This window comes from Giraffa tippelskirchi, chromosome 3 (assembly GCF_054371585.1).
Source record: "Giraffa tippelskirchi isolate mGirTip1 chromosome 3, T2T-mGirTip1v1.2.pri, whole genome shotgun sequence".
Lineage (NCBI taxonomy): Eukaryota > Metazoa > Chordata > Mammalia > Artiodactyla > Giraffidae > Giraffa > Giraffa tippelskirchi.
This window is the reverse complement of record NC_137277.1, coordinates 187,829,687-187,844,754: the sequence shown is the minus strand read 5'-3', so window position 1 is coordinate 187,844,754 and position 15,068 is coordinate 187,829,687. Positions and strand designations below refer to the sequence as shown.

Here is a 15,068-nt window from a genome sequence, read left to right as displayed (position 1 = left end):
ATCCAGGTTCCGCCCCTGGTCAGGGAACTAGATCCCACGTGCTTCCACGAAGAGTTTGCAAGCCACAACTAAAGAGACCACGTGCAGCCAAGTAAGTAAATACAAACAATAAATATGAAAAGAGGAAAGAAGGAACTGAGGCCAGTTCATCACCTGCAAGTCCCAAGCAGTCACCAGGGGGCAGACTTTGGTAGAGGCTGATCTACAGAGGACTCAAGATTGCCGGGAGAAGTTATCAATAACCTCAGATATGCAGATGACACCACCCTATGGCAGAAAGCGAAGAGGAACTGAAGAGCCTCTTGATGAAGGTAAAAGACGAGAATGAAAAAGCTAGCTTAAAGCTCAACATTCAGAAAACTAAGATCATGGCATCTGGTCCCATCACTTCATGGGAAATAGATGGGGAAACAGTGGAAACAGTGATAGATCTATTTTTTTGTGCTCCAAAATCACTTGCAGATGGTGACTGCAGCCATGAAATTAAAAGATGCTTGCTCCTTGGAAGAAAAGTTATGACCAACCTAGGCAGCATATTAAAAAGCAGAGACATTACTTTGTCAACAAAGGTCCGTCCCGTCAAGGCTATGGTTTTTCCAGTGGTCATGTATGGATGTGAGAGCTGGCCTGTAAAGAAAGCTGAGTGCCAAAAAATTGATGCTTTTGAACTGTGGTGTTGGAGAAGACTCTTGAAAGTCCCTTGGACTGCAAGGAGATCCAACCAGTCCATCCTAGAGGAAATCAGTCCTGAATATTCATTGGAAAGACTGATGTTGAAGCTGAAACTCTAATACTTTGGCCACCTGATGCAAAGAACTGACTCATTTGAAAAGACTCTGATGCTGGGAAAGACTGAAGGCAAGAGGAGAAGGGGATGACAGAGGATGAGATGGTTAGATGGCATTGCTGACTCAATGGATATAAGTTTGAGTAAACTCCAGGAGTTGGTGATAGACAGGGAGGCCTGGTGTGCTGCAGTCCATGGGGTCGCAAAGAGTAGGACACGACTGAGTGACTGAACTGAACTGATCTACAGAGGAGACGGTGGCTTCTCAGATGGGTTACACCCAGTAGAGAGCCAGTGCTGACCTCAACCCTGCTCCAGCTCCAGGAGGTTGCAGGGGTCATGGTCAAGAGCAGAGCTCCAGTGAGCCAAGCCTGAATCCAGGTGCCAGCTCCCCTGCCACTTAGAAGCCTGGAGGCCTTGAGCACGTCACCTAACCTCCTGACTTGGTATAAGGGAGGTGACATCAGATTTATTTGCTGTGTTTATTTGCTACGTGCCAGGCTCAAGGAGCTTGAGAGAATGGACACGCTCAATCAGTATGATTCAATATTGTCATGAGCACAGTCTCCTCGGCTAACTACGGTTTCAGAAAAGCAGCCTGGTGTACAGCAAGAGACCAGCTTTGGCGTCACTGGCTGTGTGACCTTCAGCCAGCAACTCCACCTCTCTGAGCCTCAGTGTCATCTGTGAATTGGCGCTAACAACCACCCCTGTGCTTCATGGGGTTGTTCCGGTGAAGAAGGTGTCCATGCCCCCAGCCCAGTGCCCTCCATCCTGAACTCTGTGGCCGCCCCAGCCTCCACGTCAGCCAGCTCGGCTACCTGCAGCTCGGCCGCCGTCACTTTGTGGTAGATGAGTTCCTCGTCCCGGCGCTTCTCCTGGGGGATGGTGATGTTGGCCAGCGCTGTCTCAAAGTCCAGGATCTGCTGCATCTGGGGCCGGATGGTGTCCTCGGCCCCTCCGCCCAGCAGCTTCCCCAGCTGGACCATGTAGTTCAGGTATCCTGTCAGCACCTGCAGGACCCAGCCCCCCAGTTCCATCAGCGGTGCCCACTGGACAAGCTGGTGGGGGGCAGTCAGGGCAGCCCTGGGCAGGCAGCCAGGGAGCTGGGGGTTTTAGCCAGGAAACTAGCTTCAGGAATGGTTTTGGCAGCATACCCCTTCACTGGTTCCCCATGGCCCCCAGGATAAGGCCCACCCAGGGCCCCACGTGGGTCGGTCTCTGCTGTCCTGGCCTATACTCCCTCTGGGACGCTCATCACACGAAAGCCACCAGAGGGGCCATCGCTCTGTTCTCGTCTTGGAACACACTGCTTCCAAACCACTCCGCTCTGCCAGCTCCCCAGATCTGAATTAGAGCCTCAGGTTACCTTCTCAGCTTGCCCTTCCCTTAGCACAGTTGCTCATTATGCCTCGAATTTGGTGGTGAGTTATTTAACATCTGCCTCCTGTCCTAGACTCGAAGCCCCATGGGACGGGAAGCAGGCTGGCCTCGTGGACCACTGTCTCCCCAGCATCGGGCACTTAGTACACACCCGTGCAATCCAAGCGAGTAGAATAGTGAATGGACAGACGACGAACCTCAGGCCACGTCTCCCTGGGACATCACAGGAGGCAGTCGGGGGGAGCGAGGGGAAAGTAGGCGGTTTGGAGTCAGCGGATCTAGATGAGAATCTCAGCCTCACCGCTGACGATCAGCTGTGTGACCTTGAGCAGGTCACTTGGCATCTCTGAGCCTTATTTCCTCCTCCGAAACAGGCCAGGGAAAAATAATACGCATATGACAGCTGAGGGGAATGACGTTTAGAGACCTTCAGGACCTGCAGGGTTACCAGGAAAGCCAGAGGTAGTGGCCGCTAGATCTGCCTCTCTCTGGAATGGGGACAGATGATACCTGTCCCCTGCCAACTGTGCCCACAGGGCGATCCGTGGAAGAGCCTCACTACAATGCGGACAAGTGATGCCCCTCCCCCGGCCAAAGACTGCTAGCTAAGGGACCCCTGTATGCTTCTCTAGCTTCAAAGACCTGCAGAGGTGTCGATACTGAGGGGTCACCAAGGGGGACAAACCATGGAGAGAGGTGGGCTGGGTAGGGGCCACTCTCTCGGAAGAGGCACACCCACCTTCTCGTTCTCGGTTTTGTTCAGGTAATAATCTCTTGAGGGTAAGCCCAGGCCAGACTGGTCCACCTGGAGAGAAAAGTACGGGTGAGAGGGAAATCTGCTGTCATGCACACACACCTGTGCACGCACACCTGCACACGCACACCCGCGCACACACCTGCACACGCACACCCGCGCACACACCTGCACACGCATACCCGTGCAGCACACCCTGCACAGGCACACCCGTGCACACCCCCGCACACAGACACCCGTGCACGCACACCTGCACACGCATACCCGTGCACACACATCTGCACGCGCATACCCGTGCACGCACACCTGCACAGGCACACCCGCGCACACACCTGCACACGCACACTTGCACACGCACACCTGCACACGCATACCCGTGCACGCACACCTGCACACGCCTACCCGCGCACGCACACCTGAACAGGCACACCCGTGCACACACACCTGCATACGCATACCCGTGCACACACACCTGCACAGGCACACCCGTGCACACACACCTGCACACGCATACCCACGCACGCACACCTGCACATGCACACCTGCGCACGCATCCCCTTGCATGCACACCTGCGCACGCATACCCGTGCACGCATACCCGTGCACATACACCTGCCCACGCATACCTGTGCACGCACACCTGCACACGCATACCTGTGCACGCATACCCATGCACACACACCTGCACACGCATACCCATGCACACACAACTGCGCTCACATACCTGTGCACACACACTTGCACACGCATACCCGTGCACACACACTTGCACACGCATACCTGTGCACATACACCTGCCCCCACACACCTGCACACACATACCTGTGCACGCACACCCACACAGCCTCCACCAGCCCCAGGGAGAGCAGGCACACAGCAACAAAGGGATGGGAGCGCACAGAAGCACAAGCTGGTAGCAGGGGCCTCCCCCGGGACGGGCCCTTCAGTGAGGGGACAGACGCATGAGGTCAGCTGCAGGGGTTCAGGGCCCTTCTCATGGGCCAGACGGAGCCCTCCTCCTCTTTAAACTCCACAGCTCTGCAGACTCTCTCTGTTTAATTAACCACTTCCCAGGATAATGAGCAGTCCAGAATCACTCAGAGCTATGTCACCTTAGACAAGCTACCGAACCTTTCTGATCCTCAGCTTCTTCAGCTGGAAGATAGGGGAACCATCAAGTCCTCAGAGCTGGGATGAGAATACAAGGAGACAGTACCCGTGAAGGGCTCGCTGGGTGCTGGGCAGGGAGGCAGGGTCAATCCCTGATAGCTCCTAACAGAGCCTTCGGTCACACTCTGACATAGCTGGAGTAGGTGTTATTATAGTTCATTTGACTGATAAGGAAACTGCAGCTCAGAGAGGTTGAGGCACTCACCCGTGGTCACACAGTGAGTGAGAGGTAGACGTGGGGAGAAACTTGGGTTTCTCACTTCTGCATCTGAGAGTGGGCAGGCCAGGGCTGGGGCTCCCCTGGGTGTGCTGACCCTCTGGGGCAGGCTCTGGTGGGACTCAAAGCTATTCCAAGCAGAGCCACGAAGGCTGGAGATAGAGGTGGGGTGACCAGGAGGTGGCTCCAGCTGTGCCCAGGACTTGCCATCACCCCTGGGGCCCACAGGGACCAATCAGAACCCCCAAAATTCACCTGCACTGCAGGTACCCCACCTACCCAAGGAGGGCAAGCCTGCCCTTTAACAACGTTCCTGCCCTAAATCTCACAGTGGGGAGCCTCCAGAGACACCAAGCTCAGAAACCAGAAGCCTGTTGCCCAGGGCAGGTCTGCACCCCACTACCCCGCCACTGCTAAACGCAAATCAGGCCTGGAGGTCAGGCCCGTCCTCGTCCTAGACCTCCAGGCTACCCACCTGGATCACGTTGCTGTTGGAATTCTTGGAGTCGGCACTGACATAGACGGAGAAGAAGGGGGAGGTGTGGTAGTGGGATGTGACCACCTGCAGGGTGTCCTGGAAGTTGTCCTTGTCCCAGGGCCCCGTGATGTTCCAGCCACCGAGCTGTGGGGAGGGAGAGGGGACAGGGAGCTGGGTGAAGGCCAGACACGGGTTCTGCTTCTGCAGCAGACGTGCTGTGTGACCCTCTGCAGTCCTCTGACCTCTCTGGGCCTCAGGAGTAAGCAAGGGGTCTGGTTGGTCTTCACTGGGGCTTTCTGACCAGTGAGTACGAGAACATGGCACCTGCTTCCCAAGTGGCTGACTTTTCTTGTAACTGTTCATTTTTGAATAATCAATTGAGTGAATGTAATTCCTATTAAAGCAGAAGTTCCACTGTGCCCATAAAAAAATGGGTCCAGATTGTAGATGTCCTTTTGGGAGAACAAAGAAATTAATGTAAATAAGATTTCTAACTTACTGTTAAAATAAAAATTTATATAAAAAAAAAATGGGTCCATACTGTTGACAAGGTTGATGATTGAAGGTCTAACAGAGTCTTTGAGTTGGGACTTTCTAATGTTCTCCGCCTGTGCCATACGGGAGGGCTGTCCAGCCCACGGTGCCCACGGCTCCCCACCCTGCCTCAGGGCCTCCCGGGAGCCCACCTAGGAGGGGGCCTCTGGGGAACAGCAGGCCCCCCGGGAACACCCACGGCCACCCTTCTGTGTGCACCGGGCAGTGTGGCCAGCCTTGGGTGGCGTCCCTCAGGGTCTTTCCAAGCCTGAGTGGACGGTGCCGGGAGGCCATTCCGCTCAGGGGGACAGGGGGCCCAGGTCAGTGTGGCCCTCCTCACCAGGAGGGATCTGCTGCTGACCCCCGAGTTTCTGCTGGTCCTTCCGGGACACACCCCTCCGCACACACAAACATCCCCTCCGAGGGAATGGAAGAGAAACAAAGAGAAATATTTTCCCTGTAAACGTGGCCCTTGTCCCACTCACAGATGCCCAGACACACAAACACACACACACACACACACACACACGTGACAGACACCCTCACTGATGTAGAGATGCACGCACACGTGTGCACACACACTCACTCAGACAGCCTGACACACGTCAGCAGACTCTACGATCCAGCTGGGTGAGGTGTGAGATGGCTGGGCCCCGGCGGTGGAAGCCAGGGGTTGGGGCAGGGGGCAGGGGTTGGGGCAGGGGGCAGGGGGCAGGGTCCACCTTCTCGATGAGCTCCATCAAGGGTTTGGCCTTGAGCTCCTCAATCCTGGTTTCGTTCATGCAGGCTCGGTAGTACACCTGGGCCTTCCTCTCTGCCTCGCTCACGCTGGCCGTGGAGTTTTCTGGAATGACAAAGGACAGCGGTTGACGGCACACCCCCATCCCCATGCTGGGCGGCCTGGGGAGAGGTCGGGTGTCCTCAGCTGTGGAAAGGGCTGGTGGAGGGGCCTGTGAGTGCAGGCGAGGAGCCCGGTCAGAGCAGAGACGCGACCTCCGCGGCCGGCACGCTGGAGGGTTCCTCACTTCCGCCGGCCACACGCAGAGAGGAGCCCGTGCTTCTCTGCCTCCGCTGGACGCCTTCTCAGACCTGTCCCTAGACGGCAGATGACAGTCGGCTTCCCTGCCGGCCAGCACGTGGCACACACCCCCACCTGGTGTGCGGGACAGACGCCTGTCTTGGGTTTTTTCCAGATTCCCGAGAACCTCTCTTGTGATCAAGACTGGACTTGGGCTGTGCTTTAAAGGCCTCACTCATTACAGGTTGGCTTTTGGGGCCCATCCTCAGAGGGGCTGGGAAGCTTCGTCTGACCTCGAGTTGACACAGAGGCCCTTTGCCATGTCCCTTCCCACCCCCACGAGCAGCATCTCAGTGCCTCACCCGGGGACCCCCGGGAGCCCCTGGCCCCTCTCCTTGCCCCTGGGGCCCTGGTCCCGATGCCACCTGCTGAGAACCAGGCTCCTGCATGTGCCCAAGCAGGGGTAGGGTCCTGTCCACCCCCACTGCAGGTGACGGGGGGGGGGGGTGTCTGTGTCTGTCTCAGGGCCCTGCCCCCCTCTGTTCATCTGGCTCCCCCAGGGCACTCCCTACTCATTCCTCCTGGACCTGAAACCCCTCCCTTTGCTTCCTGGAGAGACTCCCCACACCCCACTTCCTCCATGAAGACTCCTTTGGCAGAACTTTATCCATTCATTCACAAAGCAGGTACTAGTTGCTAATTCTATGCCAGGCTCTGTGCCAGCTTTGGGGACACAAAAGACAATGCCCCTGTCCTCATGGAGCTTCCTTTCAAAGGAATAAATACAAATAAACACAAATACTAAACAAGGAAACACATAAAGAAAAATCTCCCCCGGGCCTTCTGCATCAGACACTGTCACACCCCACTCAGCTTCCAAGGCCTCTCAGAGGCCACCCTGCCTATGAGGCTTCTCCTAAGAGATTCATGAAGGGCCTCAATGCTGAGCATCTACAGGTACCAGGTTGGGCACGAGGTTTTACGGACATGAGTGAGACCCGCTCTTGCCTCTCGGGAGCTCACGGTCTAATGGTGACTCAGGCATGCAAAGATGCGACCTCAAGACAGCGTAGTGCGTTCACTAGTGCAAATGGTTCTGCACCTACAGAAAGGTCACACCCTTTGGTGGAGTGGGGAGGGACCAGGAGGGAGCTGGGAGGGGGGTCTACAGAGGATGTTCTACTGTTTGAGCTGGTTCTGAAAGACAAAAAGTTACTCACCAGGCAGAAATGAAGGGAAAGGGTATTCAGTCTGGTTGTTAGGGGCGGGGGGGCGGTTGGACAGGATGAGGCAAAGCGAGGAAGCGTAAAAGGGCCTGGGAGAGAAGAAATGTTTGGCGGAGCCTGTTTCACAAGGGCGGGAGTCATTTCCTGACCCGTCTAATCAGCTTTCCCAGCCCTTCTCCCGAGTGCGCCCCTGCCCTCCAATTCTCACCATAAACAGCGTCACGGGCACCACTGGCAGAGAACGCCAGCCCCTCGTCTGGCCGCAGTCAAAGAGACAGCCCTGAACAGGTGACGGGAGTTTGAAGGGAGGTATGGAGACGGAGGTCCGGGGGCGTGCTGAGGGGCTGCGGAGGGTACACACAGCCCCAGAGGTCAATGGGAACCACTGCTGAGCCCAGGGGACACCTGAGCGCCCCCGGGCTCTCCTGGAGCGTGAGAAGAGCCTTCTAGGGGCACGGAGGGTGGGCAGATGTGGTGAGAGCTGCCCGGCTCCCCAGACTCTTCAAGCAGAACATCGGGGAATGCAAAGTGGGGGTTCCCACTGCCTCCCAGGAGCCTCGTTTCTGTGGAAACATTGCCCAGCAGCTAGGCTGTTGAAGAACCATCACTGCTCACCAGACCCCAGAAGCAGCCAGCATCCCACTGCCCTCAGCTGGCTCTGGCCGTGACCTTGAAATGCCAGGCCAGCGTCAGGGGAGGCATGTTCTATGTGCTCTGGCCCACAGAAGGGCCTAGCATCTCCCTCCTCCATGACTCCAAGGCCACCGAGATAAGAGGCCCAAATAAAGGCTCCCAAGGAACAGCCTGGCTGTGCTCGTTACAGGCAGAGCCATCGAATACAACCCTGAATGATGGCTGGGAGGAGGCGGAATGCCTCGACCTGCCCCATGCTTCAAACTTCCTTCCTCCTGGCTCCACACCCCCGCAGTCAACCTCGGCTCATTTTCCCCACAAACGTTTACTAAGTTCCAACGGTTTGGGGGCTGCCGAGCTGGGTGCGGAGGAGGCACTGGGCAACTCGGGACCCACAGGTCTGCCGGCGTGAGGCCCGCAGCTTGACAGGCCAGATGGACAACAACGTGGTCAACACAAGACATCCGATTACATGTGGGGTGATGCTACGAGGAGAAAGTCCAGGGGCTTGGAAGGGGATGGCGGGGGAGGCCCGGGAACTCCGTGCTGGAGCTCTGGGAAGGAAGGATGAGCTGGACGCGGAGCGACTATGGACGTGGAGCGACTGTGGACGTGGTGCTTGGCGGCCTCACCCACCAGTCCATGGCCAAGTGCCCCCTGTTCCCCCAGCACTGGGCGGGTACACGGCGGTCCTCAGTGATGGGTGCAGAAAGAATGGAGCCCAGAGTCTGCGTCTGATGAGGAAGATGTTGTATCTGGGACCCGAGAGGGTGCTGAGGCCAGGGCCCAGTGGAGACTGGCAAGGGGAGGAAAGGAGGCAGGGTGGGCAGGGAGGGAGAGACGATGAGTCCCTCGGAGACTGAGCACGTGCCGTCCCCAGCATCTGCCCACGCTGGCCGGGGCCAGAGCCCCGGGAGCAGGCCAAGCTCCTCCACCACCCCCCACCCTCCTGCCTGGCTCCTGTGCCCGTCAGGACCACCCATGGCGTCTTTTCCACCTCTTCTCCTTCCTCCTCACTCAAGGGCACCTGCGACCCTGCAGGCTCCTTGCGGGACAGGAGCCGGAGTGAGACGGCCAGCTGGGAGCTCGCTGCAACAGACCGGGCAGCAATGGAGCGATGGCGGGGGGGCGGCCAGGGTGGCAGAGAGAAGGACCGAGGAGCCAGTGTGGGGAACGTGAGAGGAAACAGGAGTGAAGATGCTGCCAGATTTCCCCGGCCTGAGCCAGGAGGTGCTGAGCTACAGAAGTGGGGGGTGGAAGGCAGGTTCAGGGAGGGGAACAAGCACTTCGGGTTTCAGATATTTTACATTTGAGATCTATCAGACATCCATGAGGAATCCTGGGGGCAGTTTACAGAGCTGCTGTCTTGAATACTTTTAGCTCAGAGGCACAGGAGTATACACATTCCTTAACATTGCCTAGAGGCCCCATAGCATGCATTCTCAATGGTGGCAATATTGCTCCTAAAGGGGGGAGAAAATTAATTCTTGAATAGCGGAAACATCTTATTCTTTTTTATTCTTTGCTGTGCCAAGCAGCGTGCGGAATCATAGTTCCCTGACCAGGGATCAATCCTGTGCCCTCTGCAGTGGAAGTACAGTCATTTTTTTAAAGTTTTTAAAAATGTGGACTATTTTTTTTTCCTTTGTTGAATTTTTACAATATTCCTTCTGCTTTATGTTTTTGATTTTTTTGGCCGTGAGGCATGTGGGATCTTCGCTCCCTAACCAGGGATTGGAGCCACACACCCCTGCACTAGAAGGCAAGGTCTTAACCACTGGACCACCTGGAAAGTCCCATAAAACATCTTATTTTATGAATACATACAGGGCTTCCCTGGTGGTTCAGTGGTAACGAATCCACCTGCCAATGCAGGAGATGCGGGTTTGATCCCTGGGCTGGGAAGATCTCCCGGAGAAGGAAATGGCAATCCACTCCAGTACTCTTGCCTAGGAAATTCCATAGACAGAGGAGCCTGGCAGGTTATAGACCACGGGGTCGCAAAAGAGTCGGACACAACTTAGTGAGTGACTAAGCCACAATAACAGCACAGAAACAAGCACACAGTATATCTGTGGGATTAAAATTTTAGGGAGGGAGCAGTCATTAAAAAGGTTGGGAAACACTGCCCTGAATGATCTGGGCCTTGCCACCTGCCAGCCTCCAGCTCGAGCCTGTCTTCTGTTCCCTCCTTCTTGATCCCACGCTCCTACCCCAGGGCCACCGTGCTCACCGTTCCTCCTGCTGGCCACACTCTTCCCCTCACATCCTTGTGGTCTGTTCTCTCTCTTAATTCAAGCTTCTGCTAAAGGGGCCCCTCCTCCACAGGCCCATCCTTCCTGATCACCACGGCTACAATGACCTCTCCCTTCTCCGGTCCTGTCTCCTACTTGATTCTTTTTCAAGGCCAAATCGGGAAAGGAGTACGTCAAGGCTGTAAGTTATCACCCTGCTTATTTAACTTATGTGCAGAATACATCATGAGAAACGCTGGGCTGGATGAAGCACAAGCTGGAATCAAGATTGCTGGGAGAAATATCAATAACTTCAGATATGCAGATGACACCACACTTATGGCAGAAAGTGAAGAACTAAAGACTCTCTTGATGAAAGTGAAAGGGGAGAGTGAAAAAGTTGGCTTAAAACTCAACATTTAGAAAACTAAGATCATGGCATCTGGTCTCATCATTTCATGGCAAATAGATGGGGAAACAGTGACAGACTTTATTTTTGGGGGGGGCTCCAAAATCACTACAGATGGTGACTGCAGCCATGAAATTAAAAGACACTTGCTGCTTGGAAGAAAAGTTATGAGCAACCTAGACAGTATATTAAAAAGCAGAGACATTACTTTGCCAACAAAGGTCCGTCTAGTCAAAGCTATGGTTTTTCCAGTAGTCATGTATGGATGTGAGAGCTAGACTAAGTGCCAAAGAATTGATGCTTTTGAACTGTGGTGTTGGAGAAGACTCTTGAGAGTCGCTTGGACTGCAAGCAGATCCAACCAGTCCATCCTAAAGGAAATCAGTCCTGAATATTCATTGGAAGGACTGATGCTGAAGCTCCAATACTTTGGGCACCTGATGCAAAGAGCTGACTCATTTGAAAAGACCCTGATGCTGGGAAAGATTGAAGGCAGGAGGAGAAGGAGACAACAGAGGATGAGATGGTTGGATGGCATCACCGACTCAATGGACATGAGTTTAAGCAAGCTCCAGGAGTTGGTGATGGACAGGGAGGCCTGGCATTGCAGCAGTCCATGGGGTCGCCAAGAGTTGGACACGACTGAGCGACTGAACTGAACTGAGCTGAAGTCTTCACAACCATGTCATGTATTAACTCATTAATTTGTTGACTGTCTGTCTCCCCTGTGGGAATGTAAATTCCACAAAGAAAGACTGTTAAATTCCTTACACGACCCCGGGCACCTAGCGAAGCTGCCACACAGTCTGCGGACAGTATGTAATTGTCGAACGAGGGAAGGTGTGTCTGGGAGCTCCACAGACAAAGGCGTCCATCACTTGGGCCTGAGGGAGGAGGCTCGGTTTCAGGGTGAAGTCAGGCACAGCTGATTTTCTGCTGAGGAAAAGCTTGGTTTCCTTTAAGGCACCCCAGACCGTGTTTACTTCCCAGAAGTAGAGAGCGGCCCAGGAGGAGGGGGCTGGGCAGTGTCTAGGACCCAGTGTGCGTGCTCAGTCACTGAGTCATATCCGACTTTTGCCACCCCGTGGACTGTAGCCGGCCAGGCTCCTCTGTCCATGGGATTTCCCAGGCAAGAGTACTGGAGTGGTTTACCATCTCCTCCTCCAGGGGATCCTCCCAGCCCAGGGATTGAACTCACGTCTCCTGAGTCTCCTGCACTGGCAAGTGGATATTTTTTGTTTTTCTCTTCTAACCACTGAGCCACCAGGGAAGGCCCCAGGACCCAGAAGGGGGCCATATTTTGAAAATGGTGGCACTACCAGGACCCCAGTGGTCTGGAAATAATTTGGCAGCCCAGGACCAGACAATAGGACTTCCAACTGCCTGGGTACTTCCTTCCAGGGACCCCAAATTCCAGAAACTTCCTCTGTCACTTCCCCAAAGTCCCAGAGAGGAAAGAGAGCATCCCATTTAATCGGCCCACTTCTTCCTCTGGAAGTTTTTGTTGGAACACCCTTTCCCACAGCACTCCCGGGGAGGAAACAGACACTGGGCAGCTGCAGAGATGGGGGTCCCAAGATTCCGGGGCACCCCTCACCGTGCTGCAGCCAGACTGGCCGGCCAGGGGTGCATGGGGCCCCGACTCCACGTCAGGGCAGGACCGGCGTCTGTTTTAGATAAAACCACAGATGCAGCTCTGACAGTCACAGGCCTCAGGAGCCCCATCCGGCGAGGGTAAGGGGAAGCTGATAAGGAGGTTCCCTTTTCTACAGAAGAACAAGAATCATGACAAGACCATTCCCGTTTACTGCGGACGCACCACAGGTTAGGCCATGCGCTGGGGTCTTTTCATCGCCATATGGACACTCTGCGGGGGATACGGTCACCCCATTACACACAGAAGGAAAACGAGGTCCGGGGAGGTGAAGGAACTCGCCTAGGAAGGCAGAGGTGATGGGCGGCACGCTGGAATGTGAACCCACGCATTTTCAAGCCTCTTGGAAAACACAGCTTCCTGTGTGTGGGTGTGGCTGTGTATGTGTATCTTGTCACAGCCGCTTCCACAGTAGGTGCCAATTTATAAGCGAAAGGCTGGGTAACTGGTCCAAGGTCACACCAGTGAGTGGCTGAGGCCAGAGCAGAGGCCTACGCCCTCTTGCCCTCCCTTTCCCCTCCTGCAGGTTGGCCTGGAACACCGGAGGGAGGTCTGGAGCAATCCAGCCGCCCCTAAGAAGCCCTGGACACCCACTCCCTTCTTTGGATCAACTCATCACTCAATCCATCTAGGGACTTTCCTGGTAATCCAGCGGTGAAGAATCTGCCTGCCAATGCAGGGGACACAGGGTCAGCCCTGAGTGGGAAGATCCCACATGCCACAGAGCAAACAGGGCTTCCCAGGTGACGCTAGTGGTAAAGAACCTGCCTGCCAATGCGGGAGACATAAGAGACGCGGGTTCGATCCCTGGGTCAGGAAGATCCCCTGGAGGAGGGCATGGCCACCCACTCCAGTATTCTTGCGTGGAGAAACCCCACGGACAGAGGAGCCAGTCGGGCTACAGTCTATAGGGTCACAATGAATCACACAACTGAAGTGACTTAGCACGCATGCACACACAGAGGAACTAAGCCTGTGCACCACAACTACTGAGTTGGAGCACCTAGAGCCCAAGCTCTGCAACAGGAGAAGCCACCGCAATGAGAAGTCCACACCCGGCAAGGAGAGGAGCCCCTGCTCACCACAACCAGACCCAGCGCCAGCAAAAATAAATAAAGGACTGATTGAAAAAATCAATCCATCTAACCACCCCCCACCCCAAACATCAAAGAAAAAGAAGGGCCCGCTGCTGCAGGAATGACATAGGACAGAAGGCGTTTCACATGCAGATCTTGTCCACAGAGTTTCCAATGTGCACAGGATGGTGAAACTACATTAGACAGTAAATACTGGAAGGAGAAAACAAAATAACAATAGAAGAGATGTCACAGGGCGACATGATTAACTGCCAAGTCCCTGACACAGACAGATTTGATGCCACTGGGATGATTCGGCCTGTATCTGGTCAGGAGTAGAAGAAAGGGAAGCCATTAACTTGGGCTTTATGGGATCTGCATTACTTGAACTGTTACAAGTAGGCACCAATTATTTTTTTTTTTGCATGATTCATCTTAGAATATAAAATACAGTAAACATGACAAGTACACAAAATATAATTGTAGCTCAAGCCTGGAGAGGCCCTTCGGTAACCACAGAAGGCATAACGGGAGAAGCAGGTTTGACAGAGTCTTGCAGGACTGGGAGGGGGTGGGGAAGGTATTCTAGATGGCAGAATAGCCTGTGCCTAAGGCGAGGCCCGGCCTAAGGGGTGATGGGTCCAGCCGTATCTTTCCCCTGATGAAGTGAGGACACACTCCAGTCTCCCCAAAGCCTATGAGGGGAGCCCCCACCGGCAGCATGTATGGATGGCAGAGGGTCTTTCGGCTGAGGCACCTGAGTCTCATGCGGCTGAGGTCGCCCCTCTAGCCAGCAGGCTGCCAGGACATGCCACGGTGGCACTTGGCCCAGCTTAACCCACCTGCTATAGATCTCCCTGGATTTCCAGAGCAAACCCGCTGTTCACAGAAAGAAGCGGCTTGCCCAAGGTCATGGGGCAAGCTGATGGCAACAGCTGTCCTGACCGGCCAGCTGATAACAATCCTCACCAGCCTCGGAGTTATCTTTCTCCTCCCAGAGAAGCCGCCCCCACCCAGGCCAGCCTGCCCAGCCAGGCACCCTGTGTATCCAATCCCTCCTAGGGCCTGCTGGCTGACTCCTTTGTTTGGGGGGAGCTGAAACCAGCCTGACCTGCAGCCCAAGAATGCACGGGCCCACACGCTTCTGCATATTTCGCTCACCTGCTTCCTGGCCCTTCGGGAATTTCTGGGTATCAAGAGTCCCAGGTATCAAGGCCCACAGGGGAGGGGCCGTTTCCAGACTGGTTTTCAAGAGTGAGCCTGGGGGGAAGGGATGCCAGGGTACACCTCGCGGGGAAGCTCCCGGTCGCAGTGACATGAGGGGACCCTGGCTACTTGCTCACTGGGCCCGGGCCAGGTCTGCCCTGGCCTGGAGAACAAAATCAAGCAGCCGTCAGGGAAAAGAGACGGCAGGACAGACCATACTTGTGGGCTGCTCCGTGACCTCTGTGCACAGCAGAATCAGTAGAGAAAGAAGACAGGTCTGAGGCCCCAG

The 15,068-nt window shown here is 55.1% G+C and overlaps 1 protein-coding gene across 4 annotated transcripts in view; it reads right to left on the bottom strand.

Annotated features, from left to right (window-relative positions):
• The window catches only part of ECE1 (endothelin converting enzyme 1), a 122,488-nt gene that overhangs the window by 28,332 nt on the left and 79,088 nt on the right, over positions 1-15,068 (bottom strand). For all 4 annotated transcript variants that reach the window (XM_081574735.1, XM_081574736.1, XM_081574733.1 and 1 more), the window contains exons 5-8: positions 6,046-6,167; positions 4,787-4,933; positions 2,910-2,975; positions 1,609-1,800 (exon numbers count right to left, since the gene is read on the bottom strand). In XM_081574735.1, coding sequence (XP_081430861.1) covers positions 1,609-1,800; positions 2,910-2,975; positions 4,787-4,933; positions 6,046-6,167 — 527 coding nt within the window. The remainder of the gene's footprint in view (positions 1-1,608; positions 1,801-2,909; positions 2,976-4,786; positions 4,934-6,045; positions 6,168-15,068) is intronic.